The sequence below is a fragment of the Biomphalaria glabrata genome, chromosome 9, assembly GCF_947242115.1.
Source record: "Biomphalaria glabrata chromosome 9, xgBioGlab47.1, whole genome shotgun sequence".
Classification (NCBI taxonomy): Eukaryota; Metazoa; Mollusca; class Gastropoda; family Planorbidae; genus Biomphalaria; species Biomphalaria glabrata.
In genome coordinates, this window is record NC_074719.1 from 40209885 (window position 1) to 40232373 (window position 22489).

General features: G+C 37.3%; 2 protein-coding genes across 4 annotated transcripts in view; one reads left to right on the forward strand and one right to left on the reverse strand.

The window, feature by feature from the left end:
- Positions 1 to 7362: 7362 nt before the first annotated feature.
- LOC106075283 (solute carrier organic anion transporter family member 2A1-like) overlaps positions 7363 to 22489 on the reverse strand; it is a 35738-nt gene continuing 20611 nt past the window's right edge. For all 3 annotated transcript variants that reach the window (XM_056041599.1, XM_056041601.1, XM_056041600.1), the window contains 8 exons: positions 22019 to 22155; positions 17110 to 17274; positions 16061 to 16247; positions 14056 to 14182; positions 12698 to 12867; positions 12055 to 12116; positions 10911 to 11010; positions 7363 to 8549 (listed from right to left, as the gene is read on the reverse strand). In XM_056041599.1, coding sequence (XP_055897574.1) covers positions 8405 to 8549; positions 10911 to 11010; positions 12055 to 12116; positions 12698 to 12867; positions 14056 to 14182; positions 16061 to 16247; positions 17110 to 17274; positions 22019 to 22155 — 1093 coding nt within the window. In that variant the 3' untranslated portion in view covers positions 7363 to 8404. The remainder of the gene's footprint in view (positions 8550 to 10910; positions 11011 to 12054; positions 12117 to 12697; positions 12868 to 14055; positions 14183 to 16060; positions 16248 to 17109; positions 17275 to 22018; positions 22156 to 22489) is intronic.
- LOC129928235 (uncharacterized) lies at positions 18279 to 21286 on the forward strand. Its single transcript, XM_056041602.1, has 2 exons — positions 18279 to 18927; positions 19494 to 21286. Exons 1-2 carry the CDS (start codon positions 18836 to 18838, stop codon positions 21178 to 21180), a joined length of 1779 nt encoding a protein of 592 aa, XP_055897577.1. The 5' UTR covers positions 18279 to 18835; the 3' UTR covers positions 21181 to 21286.

A 22489-nucleotide genomic window follows, 5' to 3' on the forward strand; every position in this document is an offset into this window, starting at 1 on the left:
TGAGCTTGTGAAAGCGAGGCTCTCTTCTTAACCTGAAGTTGGATCCTAACTGCGATTAGGACACATCCAACGATTACGAAGCAGACACACGTGGGGCCGCAGAGAGTTGCGTAGATTTCTGATATCAAGCCAAACGTGGCAGCGTCTTGGGCAAACGAGTCCGACTTAAGTATATATCCTGCGGTCGCATTGCGGACGACGTCCAGCGTGTAGAGATACTTGGTCATCGGTATGTAAAAGAAGTACGCTGGAAGCCCCAGCAGAAACATTATTGCCACAGCGGCCTTGATTCTCGCAGACGTGATGACGCTCGAGAAGTGAAGCGGGAAAAAGACCGCGATGAAACGCTCGACGATGATTAGCGGCGGCAGGATCATGGAGGCCACTTTACCCACAGTCTCCAGCAGTACGAAAAGATGAAATGTGACGTAGAGCAACATGGCGACGTCCTCGGCGTAATAGTACCCGTAAACAGGAAAGTTGATATCCAGATAAACTTTGAGCGAGGCATTGTTGATACCTACCAGAAACATCGAGTCAGCCACAGCTAAGGCGAAAATTAAGATATTGGAGCTCTTCTTAAGTCCTTGCTTGTACAGAATCAAAATACTAGCCGCGTTGCCAAGGACGCCTAAAATGGAGACGATGGGTACCATGACACGGTAAGTCAGGTACTGTAACATTGTGTAGGTAGAGCCGTAGTTTTCATCACTGAACGCGAAAAAGCTGACATCTTTCCACGACTTTGAGGATTGATTGACCTCAGTGAATTGATAAAACATTCTGACTATTGACAAATGAGTATACCTATAGAGATAAAAGCCTCTTATGTCAATTGTTTCAGTAAAAGATGCAAATCTGTTGTATTCGCCGAGAGGCAATAGTTACCAAAAAGTTATCTTAGCATAAAGATGTTATTGTTGGGTCGATTGCCAATAGTATCAATGAAGAATCAATTCTACACATTGTTATCGTAATGTTAAAGATACTTCTTTGAGTGATATTATTAGTATTTTCGATGCGGATTCAATTCTTGTAGAATCTATTTCGTATCTACTAATGTGTTGACTAAAATGTGATTACAAGCAAAAAACAACAAACAAATAAAAGCCACTCCAAATAGTTGATCAAATCTCAATATACTCAGTCAGAACTATACAAATCCACAATTCTGAAGAAACCGTTTTAACGACTACAATAATGATATATGAGACCTTAAGCATTTTACACTATCTTGAAATATTTCCTTTTACAAATAGTCTTAAGATTAAGTGTGCAGATTCATAAAATATGTCGAGGCTTACTGACATGAAATCTTTGTGGACAGCGTGAAATAATTCTAGCATAATAATGAACAATATTTAAAAGTTAATAAGTCTTTATTTCTCTGCTGTTTATTGATATTTAAACGCCTCCTATAGTTATCTCAATATCAAGGTAAATCAGACAATAATGAAGTATACTTATATTTTTTTTTTCTTGACCTTATTATTTTTTTTTAGGCTTTCTCCATTTCCTTATTTGTGTGTTTGATAAATTTAATTAGCACTCTATACAGTCTTTTTTTTTTTTTTTCGTAATTAGGGTTCACTAGTAGTTTCTAATTTATCCTTTGTATTAGAAAGTCATCCTTCAACTGAACTATGTGCCAGACGTCATCCAAAGAATATCAGCTTTCGGCTACAATAATGATTTGATTACTGGAAGGATGCGAATAAAAAAAAACGGGGTGAACTATAATTTTGTTGATCAATACACGTTCTTAGATTTGTATAATGATCAGTTTACTAACAACCTTAACCGTTATTACATAGTTCAGTTTAAAACCCATGGAATGATCACTTTGTGATATCTATAAGGAGAGACGTGGGAGATGTTACTGGGTTTGGTAATTATAAGTTAGAAATAATTAGAGTCATTAGACGGAACGTGGAGAGGGGAAATGTTTGGACAGGGAAGCACTCTCTGTGTGTGTGTGTGTGTGTACGTGTGTGTGAACGTGTGTGTGTGTGTGTGTGTGTGCGCTAGACAAGCCGAAAAAAATAGAGGTGGAAAGAAAACAGAAAGATTTAAAAATTTTATTTTAAACTTTGCTGTTCCATTTCTTTCCCTTTTTTTTTAAAAGTGCAGTTTCCCACAGCTTTGAATAATGGTGGTTTTTTGTACCACAGCTTCAAGTAATGGTGCTTATGAAGCTGTTTGTGCTACAACTTCGACTAATGATGCCTCTGAATCTGTTAGTGCCACGCCTTGTTTAAAACATATGCCGTCACATTTTTAGGTGGTTAACTTGTAAGCTACCCTCATTCATACGGGTTGATGAGAGTGTTGTGTGGTCAGCACAATGAGCAACCGTCTTTGACAGACTTGTTAGATCCTTCAGAATCGAAGATTATTTTATTCTTAGCCCGGACCTCTTGCAGGACGACAGGATAGCAGCGGTAGTGTTCGAACCCGAGACAATTGAGACGAAAGTCATAGCGCAAACCACACGACAAGATTTATTTACACTATGTATGTCAAGTAAACCTTTGGAGTTGTCCTCAGAGGCTTTCTTAAAATCCCGAACTTCACATCCTGTCTTCACACTCGATTCCCCTCGTTTTTCTACTCGGATACTTCCCCCCTCATGTTGAAATAAAGTTTCTTCAAAAGACTGGTCACCAGATCTTGGAGTTGGGCCCTCGATGTTTTTTGACCCCTATTTGTCTTTGTGTGTGTACGCTGGGCAGGGCACGTATCCCGTATCAGTGACGAACGTACTGAAAATCAGTCTTTTTCGGTGAGCTGAAAGGTGATGACGTAACAGAGGTGCCCAACGGAAACGGTTTAAAGACCAGCTTAGACATTAACTTGCTTTAGCTGACATAGAAGAGAGATCCTGGTTGCATGCGGCTTCAGAACGAGACAGCTGGAGGTCACTTACAAAGGCCGCGGAGTTATATTTGAGGCTGGGGCTGCGTAGCCACGACAAATATTGCATACCTCATTAATCTTCGGGCTCGAAGAGTAGCCTTATAATTATTATATGTATATGTCACTGGCGGATCCAGGGGGGGGGGCGGTAGGGGCGATCGCCCCCCCCCCCCCCAAATCGGCCGATCCCCCGAATTTTAGTATATAATTCACACAAGGGTGGCTGCCTGGTCGTGCGGTTTGCGCACTGGACTGTCGTTCGGATTTATCGATGGTCGAGGGTTCAAATCCTGCCCGCTCCCATCCCCCGTCGTCCTGCGTGAGGTTTGGACTAGGAAGTAAACTATCTTCAACTCTGAAGGAACATCCGAAACATGTAAAACAAAACAAACAATTTGTATACAAATTTATTACTTATGTTAATAATATTAATATATACTAATTATTTATATTACAACCTATTTTTTTATTATTTCGCCCCCTCCTCTAGTATGTTGACCGATTTGGTGGGGTCGGGAAGGGGCAATGGTATCAATCCCGCCCCCCCCCCTTACCCTTTCTAGTGGGGGGGACGGTCCAATTTATTTGTAGAAATCACAGCTTGCTAACAGAATCAATTAAATATCTATATGATTAAAACTTGTTATTGATATTTTAACCGATTTTTATATTTTCTCGTTCCCTGTTTACCGTTTGGGGGGGGGGCGAATACCTCTACTGCCCTTCCCACCTAAACCATTTGAGTGGGGGAGGGGGTGGTCCTACTTTTATGGAGAAATCATAGTTTGTGAACAAAATTAGTTGAATTAAACTATACATTTTATATTATGTCGCTCCCTTTCTGGTATCTTGGTCGATTCGGTGGGGTTGGGGGGGAGGGCGATTGCATGTACTGCCCTTCCCACTCTAGCCCTCTGAGTGGGGGGGGGCGGTCCTATTTTTGTGGAGAATCATAGTATGTGAACAAAATTAGTTGAATATCTATATAATATAAACTACGTATTGATATGTGAACCCATTGTATATTATGTCGTACCATACTCTAATCTCTAATTTTATCATTAGTAAATTTAAATGAAAAAGGGTTGCACAAGGTGGGAAGGGCGATATATGCAATTGCATTTCCCCCATCGGACAAACCAATACTTTTTCTTTTAGTATTATAGTTTAGAAATTACAAAATGTAAAAAATCTGCCACTACTATAATTTATATATACTATAATTAAATTTTTATATCGAGTCGCCCTACTTTTTTTTTTTTATTCTTTAATGCCAAATGCAATCTTTAGCAGAAATTATTAAAGGAGCGAGGATTAATCGCTTTCATTCTACCGCCCCTCCCATTTCCAGAGTTTATGTAATTTCACATGAATTTATCATAATTATTTTAAGAAAGACTTTGCATTGGAAAAGTTAGAATTCAAACGAAATTTTTCACTATAAGAATCATGATTGAGATGAGTTCTAAACCGAAAAAAAACATTTATAGTCGCCTTTTCCCAACCTTTACTCAATCGGATATTTTTCTAATTAAATAAATTTGGGACTATAACTCACAACTTATACTACGATGTTATTGAATATTATTTATCGAATAATTTTTTTCGGCGACGATCCTCAAAGCCAAAATCTAAATATGTGAGGTATCTTATCTTTTCAAGGAACAAATCGGTTTTATTTGCAATGTATTAAGGGCCTATAAATTCATATTAGAATATCTTTCAAATACAATATTATTCAAAAGGTCCTTTTTTTTAATAGTATGAATAATGAGCTTTAGGTCAGGAGAATGCGTTTCTGCAGTGAAAAATGCCAGAAAACGCTTTTGGCGTCGGGGCTTCGCCCCGAACTCCATTGATGAATAATGAGCTGTAGATGTCAGGAGAATGCGTTTCTTCAGTGAAGAATGCAAGAAAACGCTTTTGGCGTCGGGACTTTGCCCCAAACCCCACTAGGGAACCTTATAGCGTTGCCCCACTTTTTCGCCGAAGATTGAGAAATGCTGCTTTTTAAAATTCTCATATATATATATATATATGTGTGTGTGTGTATGTGTATGTGTGTTCTGTACACACGTTTATGCATAGGGTTAGGGTTTACTGGGCGTTAGGGTTAGGGTTTGGAAAAAAATCGCCCCCCCCACTCCAAAGTTCTGGATCCGCTAGTGGTATATGTGTACCGTGAGACCATTAAAGGACATACCGCCTTTACTCTCTCCGACTTAAGTCAGAGGATTCACAGTCGCCTTAAAATCTCAAAATTCAAAATACCAGTCTTCATCGAGATTCGAACCCAGGACCCTAGGTTCGAAAGCCTAGCGCTTAACTACTAAGCCACTGCGCCCTCATATGTCTTACTTGGTGTAATTTTTTAGAAGGATTGACAGCCTATGTGTATATAAAAGAGGAGAACAGCTGTGTGTGTGCTTGTGTGTGTGTGTGAGAGAGACAGAGAGAGAGAGAGAGGAGAGAGAGAGAGAGACAGAGTGACAGAAGAAAGCCAGGTACAAATATTGAATGAATGGATAAACAGTTGATGTGACACGTTTTAAGATTGAATGAGTTGATTTGTATATTTCTACACTGAAATGGAAAGCTTATAACTATTTAAACATACTATTTTTGCGTGTGTGTGTAAAAGAAGTTACGGTGCTTTCTTTAGTTTGTGTGACAAATTGAAACCTACAAATACAATGTCTGTCAACGCGAGGCTGGAGGCTGGAGCTCCCACAATCTCAAAGAATGGTTAACTAGTAAGACTAAGACTAAGACTAAGACTGCTTTATTGATCCTTGTGGAAATTTGTTGTAATTACAAGGACTCTTTTCTCATATAAAGACAACACAACAGAAACATACACATAAATACAACAGACACACCATAGAAAGTTCATTCAGCGACTACACACAGGCATCTTGGTCCTTTTCATGTTTCCTGATCAACGAGTGGTGTTGATATAGTCTGACCGAGTGAGGTACGAACGAGTTTTTGTACCGCTCCGTTCTTGTTTTGATTGACAGCACGACCTGACGCAGTTCTGATGGAGCGGGTGGCCGTTGTCTTCCAAGATTTGTTTCGATTTTCCTTAGATTAGCAGATCCAAGCAAAACAGATCCAAGCAAAACAGATCCAAGCAAAACAGATGTTTAGAAATCCGAAAAAAAAACAAAAAAAAAAACACCTAAAAATACAGACGGTTTAATTGATTCGTTGCTAAATATATCATATATATCAGGAAATAAAAATTATGTCACGTGATCTGGCTAAGTTTGTTAAAGCATTTCTGCAGCTGTGAATGAAGGAAACGGCTTGGGTAGCTGAGTGTCTGCCTTGAACTCGCTTAGAGAAGTTCCAGCGTTTTTTTTATACCTCATGAGCTGGAGACCACATCTCAATTTTTAATAATGCATTACCATGTTGCACAAGGCTCCGTCATTCCAATGTCCGGACTTGCAAGAAGCTCACCGTACTATCGATGGGGGCTAAGGTTTTACACATTGAAGTTAAAAACAAGTGTCCATGGAAGCAGTAGTCTGAAATTGTTTTACTAGAGTCTACTCTTTAATACCCACACCGACTGATGCACATAGATTCTAGCAGCCTTTAAACTAATCCAAATAGAACAGTCTTTTCTATGGGGAAGAAGAAGAATTGGGAAGGCGAAAAATATATACATGTATATGAAGGCGCGGTAAAGTGTTTGTCTTCCGAGCCGGGTGTCCCGGGTTCGAATCCTTGTGAGGACTGTGATTTTTAATTTCGGGATCTTTGGGCGCCTCTGAATTCACCTGACTTTAGTAGGAGAAAAGTAAAGCCGGTTTGGCGTTGCGCTGGCCACATAACACACTCGTTAACCGTAGGCCACAGAAACAGTTGACCCATCATCTGACCTATAGATCGCAAGATTTGAGAAGGGGAACTAATATATATTACCCATAGCTTCTTTAAAGTAGTACTGTACGAGATGGAATTAAAACTTGTGTTTATGTATATCATCGCATTTTTTTAACAGAGTCATCAGGTTGGAATGTTTTATTTTTCTTGTAAATTACAGACGTTACTTTAAAAAAAAGATGATTGGTACTTAGGCATGTCCCTAGGTCAATCTAGTCATGTATATTGATCAATGACTTAAACCTCTGTCATTGGTTTTCCTGAAAGCATATTCTATGCTCTAATAGCACAGTGGAAAAAGGAGCATTTGTGCATATTTGTCCTATCATAAAGCGCTGGTTGTGAGTGTGTATGTGTTTCGTGTGAGAATGTTGTTCGTATTTGCATCTATATTGTTATTGTACAGTAATTACGCTGAGGTGGTCAATTGTAGTCAAACTGAACTTCCATTTGATTAGACCAATAAAAATTTTCTTATCGTATCTTATCTTATTCACAGGAATTCGCATATAGTAATTGGGAACTCACAAAAAGATATAAAATCAAACGCCATTTACAATAAAACATAAATTTAATACGTGTTGATATTATATATGAAAGAATTGACACAATAGCACTAAAGGAAATGTCTATAACTTTTCTATACAAGTAAAAGAATAACTATTGTAATGTAATTACATAATACAAATCATGTATATCAGGCTGGCCCAAAAGTAGGTTTATAGTGATCACGTTGACTATTGGTTTGAAAATTCGGCACTAGAACAGCGAGGAATTCGTTATAACCGTTAACATAAACATTTGAATCTCTCAGATACTTAAAATGTCCTCCTTCAGCATTGTAACATTCGTACTAGCCAGATATGACCCGCGGGCCTTAGTTTGGATATCACCGATCTATTGGATTGGGTTTAGATATATGTCAAACATGGAGAATGTTCCTTTCACGTTTGTTTGTTTATTTTGCCACGAAAATAAAAGTAGAGTGTAAAAAAAAGTGGGTTTACCCGTTCAACAGACAGTCATAATAAATATTGAACACCATGAAAACGGGTTTACCGGATTTGTTAAAAAGTTTCATTCTTTAATATATATATACAGTTAGGTTCTTTTTGTTTAATTTCATGCCCTACAGTTTTGGGAAGGACATTACACATACACTACGGCCTTCGCCATGATCCAAGATACACTTATGACAAGTTTTATCAAAATTGGTCAAACGGTTTTGATTTTTATTCGTTGCATATATACATATACACGCCTTACTTTCTGCTTTATATATTAGATTACTAAGCAAGTAACTTAAATCATGAAAATTTGGTTTAATAATTGTAAACCTACATTTGGGCCACCCTGTAAATGGTTGGTTGCATCTGTGGTATACAGAAATTTTTTGTCAGTGTGACATCTTAACAGAACTGTAATGTCAAAAAGGAAAGGAAATGATAAGCATAAGGTCAAATTGTAGGATTTTAGAGACACCATTAATCCGCAGAGTCTGACTAGAGGTGCGTAGAAGTTATGAGCGCTACACACCGCAAGTGTCTGCTTTGATCACATCTAAAAAGTTGCGCGCACTAGTGCTGGCCAATCGTTACGTCGGGCTGCTTTCCTCTACGCTGTGACGCTGCTGCAGTCGCTTGAGTTTCCTTTCCTCCCATTTGAAAAAAACAAACATGACGAAGAAGGTAATGAGTACAAGGCCGTAGACTCCGACATCAAGACCAGACAGGAAATACCTGGGGGAATGGGGAGGAAAAAAAATATTGGTCAGTTAAAACTATTGCTATTAATAGTTTAACACGTTGAAATACTAAATTATGTTCTTCGATCAAGTGTTAGCATTCACCTAGAATGAAACTTAAAAATTGTAAATTTAAGAACTGGTTTAAACACTTCGGTAGTTCTACCATAGTGCATATAGAATCGTAGTTGATAGATAGCATTTGGTGCATTCCTGTCAAAGCACAAATACCTTGAAGTGTTGTTACATGACAGGATCGTAACATTTAACTCTTTACCCCGTAATCTTAATCCACGTTCTGAATTGGTTGTTCTACCTTGGTGCATATAAAATCGTGGTTGATAGATAATGCATAGCATTTGGTGCATTCCTGTCAAACCACAAATACTTCGAAGTGTTGTTACATGACAGGGTCGTAACATTTAACTCTTTACCTCCGCAATTTTAATCCACGTTCTGATAGAATTGTAAATTTTTCGTTATGGTTAAACTTCAATAACTTTTTTTTTTTTTGAAGTAAAAAAAGCTTTACTTTTGGTATAGAATTATAGGAGAATACATGCTCGTTTTGTATAACACAAATACAAGCTTATAAAACCAAAAAATTAATTTGATTAAATGGGTTCAAATCAACGATGGTATCGTTAATTAGGAGAGAAAGAGTTAAGACCAGTTAGGTGGTAGAAAGAGAGAAACGTCCACTTAAATCAGTGGGAAACTGTGGTCAAGGTAACAATGTCGCTGGATGACAGTGGTCAGGATAACCATGTCAGCGGAACACTGTGGTCAAGGCAACCTGTCAGTGGAAGACAGTGGTCAAAATAACAATGTCGCTGGATGACAGTGGTCAGGATAACCATGTCAGTGGAAGACTGTGGTCAAGGTAACAATGTTGCTGGATGTCAGTGGTCAGGATAACCATGTCAGCGGAAGACTGTGGTCAAGGCAACAATGTCGCTGGATGACAATGGTCAGGATAACCATGTCAGCAGAAGACTGTGGTCAAGGTAACAATGTTGCTGCATGTCAGTGGTCATGATAACCATGTCAGCGGAAGACTGCGGTCAAGGCAACAATGTCGCTGCATGAAAGTGGTCAGGATAACCATGTCTGCGGAAGACTGAGGTCAAGGTAACAATGTCGCTGGATGACAGTGGTCTGGATAACCATGTCAGCGGAAGACTGTGGTCAAGGCAACAATGTCGCTGCATGACAGTGGTCAGGATAACCATGTCAGCGGAAGACTGTGGTCAATGTAACGATGTCAGTGGAAGACAGTGGTCAAAGTAATCATGCCTGTGAAACACTGTGGTCAAGGCAACAATGTCGCTGAATGACAGTGGTCAAAGTAACCATGCCTGTGAAATACTGTGGTCAATGTAACGATGTCAGTGGAAGACAGTGGTCAAAGTAACCATGCCTGTGAAACACTGTGGTCAAGGTAACGATGTCAGTGGAAGACAGTGGTCAAAGTAACCATGCCTGTGAAACACTGTGGTCAAGGTAACGATGTCAGTGGAAGACAGTGGTCAAAGTAACCATGCCTGTGAAACACTGTGGTCAAGGTAACGATGTCAGTGGAAGACATGGTCAAAGTAACAATGCCTGTGAAACACTGTGGTCAAGGTAACGATGTCAGTGGAAGACAGTGGTCAAAATAACCATGCCTGTGAAACACTCTGATCAAGGTAACGATGGCAACAAAGATTGTTTTGTCAAGGCAACCATGCTTGTGGAAGACAGTAGTTAAGGTAATCATGCCAGTGGAAGACTGTGGTCAATGTAACCACCACGACAGTGGAAGACAGTGGTCAAGGTAACAATGTTAGCGGAAGAAAGTGGTCAAGGCAACCATGTCAGCATAAAACAGTGTTAGTAGAAGACCGAGTTTCAGATAACTGTTTCGTACAAAACGACCGTGGATCAGAAAAGTGTGTCAGCGAAACGTCATGAAAATTTAAATGTTTTCGAGAAACGCCAATAGGTTCAGTCAACTGTGTCAGTGGAAGGTTAGGGAGAGAAACGACAATAGATTCAGTTAACTGTGTCAGTGGAAGGTTAGGGAGAGAAACGCCAATAGGTTCAGTCAACTGTGTCAGTGGAAGGTTAGGGAGAGAAACGCCAATAGATTCAGTTAACTGTGTCAGTGGAAGGTTAGGGAGAGAAACGCCAATAGGTTCAGTCAACTGTGTCAGTGGAAGGCTAGGGAGAGAAACGACAATAGGTTCAGTCGACTGTGTCAGTGGAAGGCTAGGATTCAGTGTCAACTATCAACTAAGTGTATGCTAAATGTATGCTAAATGTATGCTAAATGTATGCTAAATGTATTCTAAATGTATGCTAAATACAAAGTTACCTAATCTTATCCCTGTCGTACAAAGCACAGAATCGTCCGTCCCATACAAGGCACGTGCCGTCTATGACTTTACCAAATAAGTTGGGCGACGGTATAGCCACTGTGAAAACAAACATGCATTTTTTAATTAAACATTGACACTGTTCCATATAACATGCGACTAAACAATGTAAAACACTGTGTACAGGCATAAAGAATCGTGCATGGTTTTAAAATATATAAAGAAATTAACACAATTAAAATTAGAAATGATTATTTTTTTAAAATACATTTCCAGGTTTAGAGAATTCTTGTTGCGTGTGTCAACATTATGAAGGAAGCTTTAGACACATTGATATTTAATGCTAATATAAAAGATGGCCTTAGTGAGATTTTGAAGATTTTTTTTTCCCAACAGTCGCATAGTTTGTTCTGGCATTTTTTCAATGGTCTGCCAATTTGTATGTGCTGAATAATTCACTACCAGTTATAATTCCATACAAAGCAACCGAAATATAAACAAAAATAGACATTAAAAAAATACAGAGACAAAAAAAAAGCTTATATGATATATAATTATATTAATTAGTTTGGATCAGATCAGTGGCGTAGCTAGAGTGGGGGGAGGAGGGGGGAGAATATGAAAATCACCACTGGGTCCCCACTTAAAAGGGGCCCCCAAATGATGTTTTTACATTACAAATTAAACATTACGCAAAATGGAAGACAGAAGTCAAGTCCCCGGGCCCCCAAACGATAGAAAATTTCTAGCTACGCCCCTGGATCAGTCATGTAATTGAATATTTTTTACAGATCTAGACCAACAATAATAAATCTGTGCTATTAGAAATATTTTAACCAATCGTTTGTTGTTTTTGTTTTTGTTTAGCACTATCTCATGCTTTTAAATTTTCAGTACAATACAATTTTCACTATTTAGTTCACTAATAATTTTTATTTTATTGGTCATGTTTTTTTTATGAGAAACAAATTACATGTATACAATATGTTTCAATTTAATTCGATAATGGGAAAAGGGATGAATAACGTGTAAAAAATTTGTACCAGACAGACACAAAGACAGACAGAATTAATAAGATTAGTTAAAAATCTGAACGTAAATCTGGCGATAAAATCTAATAAAGAATAAAAAACAAAAACATACTGAAGCTGAAGAAGAACATAAACATGCTTGTAGCGAAGCCTCTGTCTCTCGGGTCAACAATCCTGTTGAAGATTAGAAAAACATGGTATTACATTATAACTATAGGTTGTCCATCGCGGTTCGATAATGACCACCTTTGTCTTCCAGGGCGCTGAGGGCCCTGCACTGGGGTTTGGTGCCTCCTCATGTGGCTGGTGAGACCAATGTGAGCCAGGAATGTTCGGCTGCACACTGGGCAGGTTATTCCAGCTGGAGCTAGTGTCATTGGCCTTGCTTTTCTTCTTTGGCGTTTTTCTTCTGCAAGCGCTTTTCTATTTTCCTCAGTAATTTGTGCACCAGCTTTCACAGCGCGATGCCATGATGTTCTGTCATGTTCTTCTGTCTCCCAGGTGGCTGGGTTAATGCTGAACGCTTTCAGAGAAGCTTTGAGGGTGTCCCTAAAGCGCTCACAAGGCGGACAAAGAAAATGCTTTAGGGACGCCTTAGGTATTACATATAAGCATGATAGATGATCAAGAAAACATTAAGAGTATGGCGATAACACTTCCTACGCGAAGAACATCAAAGCCAAACATTGAGAAGAAGCCTAAAGAATCAGAATCTCATCAAATCACTTCAATATGTATAGGCCTGCTTATTTTACCTGAGCACCAGCAACCTCCTGGGTATCATGGCCATGGGGATGACCACAGACTGGAGACCACTCAAGAAAGTGTAGATTATGAAATTAGTGTAACAGTCAGAGGCACAAAGTCCAGGGTTTACATTAGTCCCAAGACTTGAATTGGTTAGCAGACGACAGTCAGTGAAGGTCTGTAAGATAAATTAAAGACAATTACTTTGCATTTGTATTATCCAGGATTAAGTTGTTTTTTTTTTCGTTTGTGTGCGTACTAATTAAGAAAAAAAGTTTAAAAAGAAAGGTACTTAATATGTTAATAAAATACAAAAAAATATAGATTTTTATATACTAAGAAAACCCATATGTATAAATTCTAAGAATGATTTTATAAATATTTATTGCATTTTAAATTCAGTTATCGGATACGCCGCAGAGTGAAAATGTATCCTAAACTAAACATACAGAGACATAGCAGAGGACATTTTCGAATAATAGAGTACTTCCCAGAGTGATCTTTATAGACCTCCAGGGTTCGAAGCCATTTGAGAAGAGGCCACTCTGTGTAAATAAAGATTTGAAATACTTTCGAACACTGAAAAGGCTTATCTTCAGAATTGCAACATTTGCCAGCAGGAGGATTACCGAATACCGGAAAACGCGTATAAGACTCAATTGCAAGACGCGTAGATGTTTAGATTAATCGGGGATTTCCTTAGTGACGCGACGGTACATTAAAAACAGAACGGAAATATAGTAGCAATCTGACGACGTGGACTGTGGCTTTCTTTCGTAATAAATATTATATTTCTAAAGAGGCCGTATTACTGAATTTATATTAAGCTGTTGTCAGAGTGCTTGTATACTTAAGAACTCGCGACTACAAACAGCAACATTTCAAGTCACAGCACAAACAACCTTCTCAACAAAACTAACACCACCTCACTCAGCACGTGGCCAGTGGTCTATGAGACAAAAAAAAGTTAGGGTTAGGTCTAACCGAACCAAAATCTGCTGTTTTATCTTTTTCAATGCCCCAACTCTATACCCAGTGGTTCCTAATCCTATCCAGCCTGGGGTTCACACACATGCCCGCCACGCTTGTAATGTACAAAATCTCTAAAAAAGAAAAAGTTATGCGAAATTGAGAATTGGCGGTTTGGTAACGCTTTTACATCAGGGTAGTAACACATCCGTGGCTAAATATGGTCTGCAAGTGTTGGTTTGGAAATCAAGAAAGAACCTATTCCTATATCCTACACTGCCCTACAGCTTTCGTACTTATATTTCATGCAAGAAAGAACATATTCCTCAAAACATTATATAAGAAAGATAACCCATTTAAATGCTACATCACTACAGTTCAGACAAGATTATCTCACCTTGCCATCAACATCCTGACATCCGGCGACACAAGGGTTCAGGTAGTTGTGACCGTCGTCCCCGCAAGAGATCAGGACTTTACTGTTGGTACAGTCACACAGACTGGACGTGTTGACCGGAATGCCGCTGGACGTGAAACAAACATGAAACATTGTTCACTTGTCTATTCTAATATCTAATCTATGGAGGCAGATGGTGTGTGTGTGTGTGTGTCTAGGAATACATGTCGCCGCGATCTGGAAGCAGATGGTCAAGAAGTGGGGACAGTAAGAGAGACTCGTCCTGAACCGAGACGCCTGGAGGAAGCTGGTTGATGGCCTATGCCCCAGAAGGGACCACAGGCAGAGATGAGATGAGAGGCAGATGATGTAGTGACCGGGGATGAAATGACAATTTCATAGGAATTTTTAATAGTTTTTTGCAAAACGGGATTAGTCATGTCTTAGTGTTTGTCAACTAAACTGTCTTTAAGTTACACTCTCAATATATGACGACATTTTTGTCGACTTTTAGTCAGTCACTACATCACTAGAGTCGCTAAAATAAGCGTTTCATTAAAGCAATGGCTACTTTCATGTTTTTTCATATATATGCATAGCCTCTTTTTGGGCTCTTTGCTTCTCTTTGGGCTCTTTGCTTCTTTTTGGGCTCTTTGCTTCTCTTTGGGCTCTTTGCTTCTTTTTGGGCTCTTTGTTTCTTTTTGGGCTCTTTGCCTCTTTTTGGGCTCTTTGCCTCTTTTTGGGCTCTTTGCCTCTTTTTGGGCTCTTTGCCTCTTTTTGGGCTCTTTGCTTCTTTTTGGGCTCTTTGCATCTTTTTGGGCTCTTAGCTTCTTTTTGGGCTCTTTGCTTCTTTTTGGGCTCTTTGCCTCTTTTTGGGCTCTTAGCTTCTTTTTGGGCTCTTAGCTTCTTTTTGGGCTCTTTGCTTCTTTTTTGGGGGTTACCTTTCTTTTAAAGTATTTTATAATCATTCTAATTCATTTACTAAAGAAACAATTAATTCATCAAAATAAATAAATAATTATTTAACTAATTAATAATTAATAAAAAAAAATTAAAATAGTTAAATTAAAAAATAAATTGAAAATAAAAGAAATATACAATACTATTTTAACTATTTGTATTCCATTGCCGTCTCTTGATAACTGTTTTTCCTATATTCTTGAGTACAATGGCTCAGTGAACCAGAGCATATGTCCTCTTTCACCATTGTGCTTCTATTATATTATATGTAAGAATGTTTACAACAGTACGTGTCCCTATCTTGTCCAGATAGATGGTCAGATAAATGTTGGTAGATGGGAAGGGGTTAAAATAGTTTTATGGTCTTTCTTGACATTTTGTTTTAAATGTGGTTTATTCAGACTATACTTTCTTTCAGATACACCAAACAGTTCAACATTATTGTGTGGCCTATTTCAATCACCAGTATCAATCACCAGACGAACAAATATATGGTAGATAACTTTGTTTAATAACCAACCGTGCCAGGTGTTTTGTCATGAAAGAGGTCATACAAACATGTTTGAAAGGATTGACTTAAAATGGTATATTCTATCTTATCTTTTTTTTTTAGGATACCATAGTTTTACTTGCGACTTCGGTTGTCGGGATGTTCATAACCTTGGAATCATTGGGCTTTTGCCTCTTTTGTGGGCTTTCTTAGACTATTTTTGGGCTTTTTAAAAATTAATTTTATTACCAACTTCGCGCATTTACAAAAAATATAATTAGACAATATAAGTAGGTAATTAATTAAATTAAAATTAGTTTTAAAGGTAAACAAATCTATATTAACAATCTGTATTCCATTGCCGCCTCTTGATCACTGTTTGCTTACTTTCATGAGTACAGAATTATAAGTGGCAGAGTTTATGTCCCCTTTTACTAGTTACAACTTATTAACATATAACGGTATATCAATAAATGCTATTAAATTTCAAAGTTATAGGTACATTTTTTTTCTGTTAATAAATAGGTGACATAAAAATAATTACTTCGTACTTACAATTCTCCTTTAGCACCATGCACCATCTGGTTGTCACAACCGAAGATGATGTACAGCGGTGTGATGGCGCAGGTGAGGATGTAGCTGCTCATTATGATGTAAACATAACCCATTCTCGTGTTCACCTTGCTGGTCAAGTAAGAACTGATACTTGTGCCCACGATGTGCCCTAGGGCTGTGGAGATACCTGAACAAGACATACAATAACAAATATGTAGTATTTTGTTCACAAATAAAATTTTTTCTCTTACTAAAAACGCAATTCTATATTTGTGTTACATATCTGCATTTATAATTTTGCTTTTTGCTGTTATTTAAAACGCAATTCTATATTTATGTTATATATCTGCATTTATAATTACAATTATCAATCGGATATGTTGAATTACAACTTTGCATTATAAGACCATTTATTCAGATAGGGAAAGATAAACGGCTTAGCAAAATGTCATATTATATTATATGTGGTTTGCTATAATATAATATAATATAATATAATATATTTTTTCCTTTATTCCCCTTTCAGACCTTGTGATATTTGGGTCATCTGTTTCAGTGGTTAACGAGGGTGTCATGTGGCCAAGTTCTGCAAGGTTGTGATTGCCGGAAGTGGGAACGGATGTAAGCACTCCACTAGCTATAAAGTGCTTCCTAATGGCATGCGTCTCAAATAGCCTATGACAATAAGTTCAACTCCTGGCCTCGCCTGTGGCTCAGATTTTGAGTCCGGCGGGACTAGCTGAATTGGGGGGCGAGTTGGAATCCCGATGCAGACTTGAACTGCCGTGAGTTGCTAAGCGCTTAGGGGTGTAGTGTGTGCCTCAACAAAATCAGAAATTGTTTTTGTTTCTTTTAAATCAAGGGAAAGAACCTCTAGCTATGCACTATAGTGATAGAATAATTTATTGATTTATTTCCCTTCATTTATACTTGTAGCTGAGTACATTACTGATACTTCGACATTCTAGAATAACATATTACTTTTAAGAATTGTTCTTGTAAAAGAATGCTTCGTCAAAAAATTACGTTGCAATTGTAACTTGTTTTACCTGATGTTAGAGTGACCGTTGACATTGGGACATTGTATTCATTAGCCGTGTAGACACTTCTGAACAACGAAAGGCCGCTAAAGGGCACAGACATGATGACTATGTCCAGCAGTAGAAGGTCATAGGCTGGATTCCTCAAAAGTCTAAATATAGCTTTGGGAAAGTCTGAACAATAAAGTGAAAGTAAATCGTTAAGTATTATTTATGTACATAAAGCAACCGCATGACATAGGAAGCGTGGTCGAGAGGCTAAGTGCGCTTGAACTTTGCTTGTCTTGGCTACCTAGAAGGGGGCTCGAGGTTCGACACCCGACTCGGGCAGAGTTGCGTTTACTGAGCGCCTAAAGGCAGCACCAACTCCTAGATACCCCCTCCCCCACCATAGCGCTCTGAGCATGCTATAAGCATGAAAGTAGCGCTATATAAAAGCTATAATAATAATAATTAGAAACGGGATTAATACAGTGAATAGACCCCAAGATGACCTGCTAAACTACGCTGATTAAACGCAAACCTAAACTCTATCATAATGTCTTCATGGATCGCAAACGCCTTCCTTCAGGGAACAGTACCAGAAAAAAGAATAAGAGGCAGACAGAGAAGGCGATGCGGAGGCAGGTTTTTAAAAGAGATTATATCCAAAGCAAAGGATAGAGAGGAATGGAGAAGGACGGTCAACAGATCTTGTGTGGTGCCCCAATGGTCCAACAGATTAAGGGTTGGGTGAAGATAAGTATTATGCAATTTTACACTTTCTAATACCGAGAATGGGAAGTGGGAGAAACATAAAACGTGTTAAAAGGTTTTAACAGACATACGGATAGAGTTTATTATGTTTGGAATAAAACAAGCTGAATGAGAGAAGATACTGAAATTGAACCATATTCAGTTTGAATGCATGATAGACTATGAGAATGAGGCAAATTAAGTGAATGAAAAAAGTGGGTCTTAACTCTTTCTCTCCGTAACTATTTTTCTCATTCCGATCATATTATTTGTATTGCTCTTTTGTGTTTTTTAACTATCCTGTTATGATAAAGCTTCGATAACTTTTGTTTGTCTTCAGAAAATGTTACAGTTAGTATTGAATTATAAGAGAATGCTTGCTCTTTTTACACAATACAAATTATTGTAAAAAAATCCAAAAAACCAGTTTAGTTTAAGGGGGATGCACAGTGAGAAAACATAGATTTAGGTCAAAAATATCGATATTTTAAAATTAATTGATTTTAATAGTTTAAAATGTCTAGAATACGAATTCCCTATCAGAATACTAAAAAAAATACGTTTTATACATCAATTTTGTATTTTAAATGTAGATATATAAGCAAAATTTTGATGTTTTGGTGAAAAATCAACATTTTGTAAGCTATAGTTGATAAGCTAATGTACGCTCTCATCCCTAACAGATGGTATCGATACAAAGGTCTACTTTTCTAGTTCCGATTATGTGCATGGTTTCTCATTCTATAAATAAATAGTACTGCAATGAACTTTCAAAATACGTCACTACCTCTTTTTTTCCCCTATATCCTCATATACACACCCACAAAGCCATATTTACGCATGCGCACCATCAAAGCTTCTATAGTTACTGTAATTACACGCATGCGCACTGAAAAAGCTTCCGTAACTACAAAGTATGCACGCATGCGCACATGACGTGAACCGGTCCTTCTGTAAACTTCCATCACATCAACAATCGATTCATTATTGAAACTCAGAAATGCCAACAAAAGGTTATATGTTTGGAAAGAAAAAACGTTACTGTAAGCCCAGAGGACGACATGCTTCAAAGACAAATGCACAATTACAAAGGTAAGTCTAGATCTAGAGTTTGCTTTTTTTTTTATTTACTAGACAAGCGTGTGCTGACACATAAAATAATGACTATGAAACCTTGGCTCTTTGAGTTCGACAACGTGTTTATCCAATGAATCACATCTAGATCTAGAATCTAGATTCTATAGACATTAAATAAATATCATGAAAATGATTGCAAACATAGAGATCTATCCTTTTATAGATCTAGTCTATATTAGGAGCATAGATCACATTAGAACTAGATAATCTCTAGAGATTAGATTATCTGATTATCGTGTATGATGATGTATTGAACAGTATTGTAGGACTTCAACTTCAACTCAAGTCTTGGTCTTAGTTGTTTTTTTTTAGATCTAGTACATATTGTCATATATAGATCTATATTACATGTAACATGTCTCTATACATTCTTTACTTTTTATTATTAATACAATATATGATTTCTAAAATGCATTATAAAATTTAAAATAATCTTCATGTTGTGATAGATGTGACGTGTACTTTCATACTATTGAATTTTTTTTTAAAGACCCTCTAATTTATTTTTTATTTGTTTGCAGCTCTGTTTTGGATACAGCTGGATCTGAAGCAGCAACAACACAGCCTGCAAGTGCAGCTGAGCGAAAAATATCCCTAACTGCAGTTACTAACGCTGATAACACCAATAAGAGGCTGCCTGAAGATTTCATATACGTCATGATGAATTCAATGCAATTGACCACAATGGTCTCCTTGTTGTGCTGTCCACATTGCTTTGACAACAAATTAACTATGTGCATCACACAATCAAAAGGCATGGCTCATTTGATTAAAATCAAATGCCTAAATTGTGAAACATATTTGTGGTCCGACTGGACCTCAAAAAAAAGTAATGATGTTCATCTGGATATTAATGTCCGCGCTGTCGCTGCATTAAAAGAATCTGGAATCTCGCATTCTAAATTTGATAGGTTTTGTGGACTTATGAGTATGCCCTGCATGCACAGAAATACTTATAACAATCTAGCTAACATAGTCAATACCGCTATAATTGAAGCTGGTGAAGAATGTATGATTAGGGCATCTGCTGTTGTGCATGGAAGAAACATTTCACAACCTCTAACTACAGATGAAAGAATAAGTTCAACAGGCTGTCCTGTTATTACAGTTTCTTTCGATGGGACTTGGCATAAAAGGGGCCACTCATCTCATTCAGGAATTGGCACAGTTATTGATTTTGATACTGGACTCGTCATCGACACCGAAGTCCTATCAAATTATTGCCATGTTTGTGATTCAAACTCTGCAGAACTAAACTTTGATGCCTCTAAGCATATGTGTCAAAAAAACTTCAGTGGCTCAGCAAATGCAATGGAGGCCGCAGCAGCATCCAAAATCTTTTCGCGCTCTGTGGCATCCAGAAAACTTGTTTATGGCACGATGCTGTGTGATGGCGATAGTAAATCGCATTCATCTGCCATTACCAACTCAGGATATGATGTAGAAATCTTAAAAGAGGACTGCATTAACCACATCTCAAAAAGAATGTTTAATGCTTTGAACAATTTAAAAATGTCTAACAAAAAAGAACTAAATTATAGGCTTACAAAGCCAAAAATTGAAAAAATTACAAATTACTATTCCAAAGCTCTGCGCCAAAATGCTCCCGACATTCAAAAAATGAAGCTGGCTGTTATGGGCTCATTTTTTCATATGATGAGCTCAGACCTAGATCATAACCACAGGTTGTGTCCTGATGGCGCTACATCTTGGTGTCACTTTAAGAGATCAGAGGCACTAAAACAGCCATATAAAAAACACAACCAGACCATCACATCAGAAATAGGTAAACTGTTATTTCCTATAATGAAAAGACTAACAGACACAGATCTGTTAAAAAGATGTTCTAGAATGGGAACACAAAACGCCAATGAATCTTTTCATTCCCTCATTTGGCAAAGATGCCCCAAAACAGAATTCGCAACATTAAAAACGGTAAGGGCTGCGACATACCTTGCTGTTTTAGCCTTCAATAATGGACCTGTTGGCATCAGATCAGTTTTTGACATATTAGGCATTCCCTGGACACTAAAGAACATTTCTTCTAGTGAGAAAAAGCAAAATGTCAAACTACAGCTTGTTAGAAAAAGAAAATCAATCGCATTAGTGTCCAGGAGAAAAAACTTGAAAAAACGAAGAATTGAGCATGAGCACCGGGCAGAGGTTCTAGAAGGTCCAACCTATCAATCAGGCCATTTTAATGAATAGTTTTTTGTTTTTTTTATTATCTATTATGTTGTTTTATGTAAATATTCCCTTTTTTTTCATTTTTATGGTTACAATAAATATTTTATATCATTTTAAAAACTTTAAATGCGTTTTTCTCAAAATGTATTTTTAGGTGCATGTTGTCCACAAGAATCTCAAAATCTTTAGTTCTGTATAAGTTAGACTAATAATTTTTCACATGTAGTTTATTGATAGTATATCATAGGTAATAGGCTGCAAAAATTTTCAATATGTATAATAAATTTCATAAAAAAATAAAAATAATGATGTGACCTCAGATGAAAAATGGGGTCGGAAAAAAATAAAAATTTTAAAAATTCATAAAAATTAAACCAGTAATAATTTTCAAAACAAAATTAGCCAGTTACCTATGGGATTCAAATATCTATCAGGTGCAATCAAAAAATTAAAAAAATTTTGAGTACTTTAGAATATTTTAAGAATTTTGTAAACATTGTTTATTTTCAAGATGGCCGCCATTTCCATAGCAACCCAAAAGGCTACACTCATAAAATGTGTATGGTTACTCATGTCTCTATATGTTCTATCAAGTCATGCATAAAGCTTTTCTATTTATCTGTAAATTACAAAAATTGAAATTTCATTGTGCATCCCCCTTAATTTGAGTCAAATCAACGTTGGCATCGTATATTAGGAGAGAAAGAGTTAGTTGAATATACAGACACAGAGAGTGAACGAAAGAGTGTGTGTATGGGTACTCCGCTTTTCATACATTAGGACACAATTTATATCTTATATGTATATCTTTATACTTTGTGATTAAAAAGGTTTTCTATATTTCCATATTTCCATTTACCTATTAGCATCTCCTTAAACTCCTCTGTTTTTGTTTTCACTGGAGCGTGTACCTTGATGGGTTGTTCAAAGACCAGGTCACCAGCTATACTCACTTTCCTTTCGGTAGGAGGAACCAGAGGCGGAAACATACTGGGTCTATTGGTGGGGCAGAAATATTTCATAGAATCTAAAATTAACACTGTATTAACTGTATAGTTTATAAACTACCACTTAATGGCCGTATCTATATCAACATGCAACGTCGATGGGCTAGAGAATAGTTTCAAAAACACATATTCCACTGTTTTATTAATATGGCATGTATTATTATTCATGTAAAGTTGGCAGTCCAATACATGTTTAAGTTAACTTTAGTTCAAGTTACTGGGTAGAGACATGACCCCTAAATACATCTTAAAGAGTTCCTAACTCATAACTTAAATTTTATAAGTTTTATAGGTTAAAACGATGGCTTAGTCCCACAGCTTAG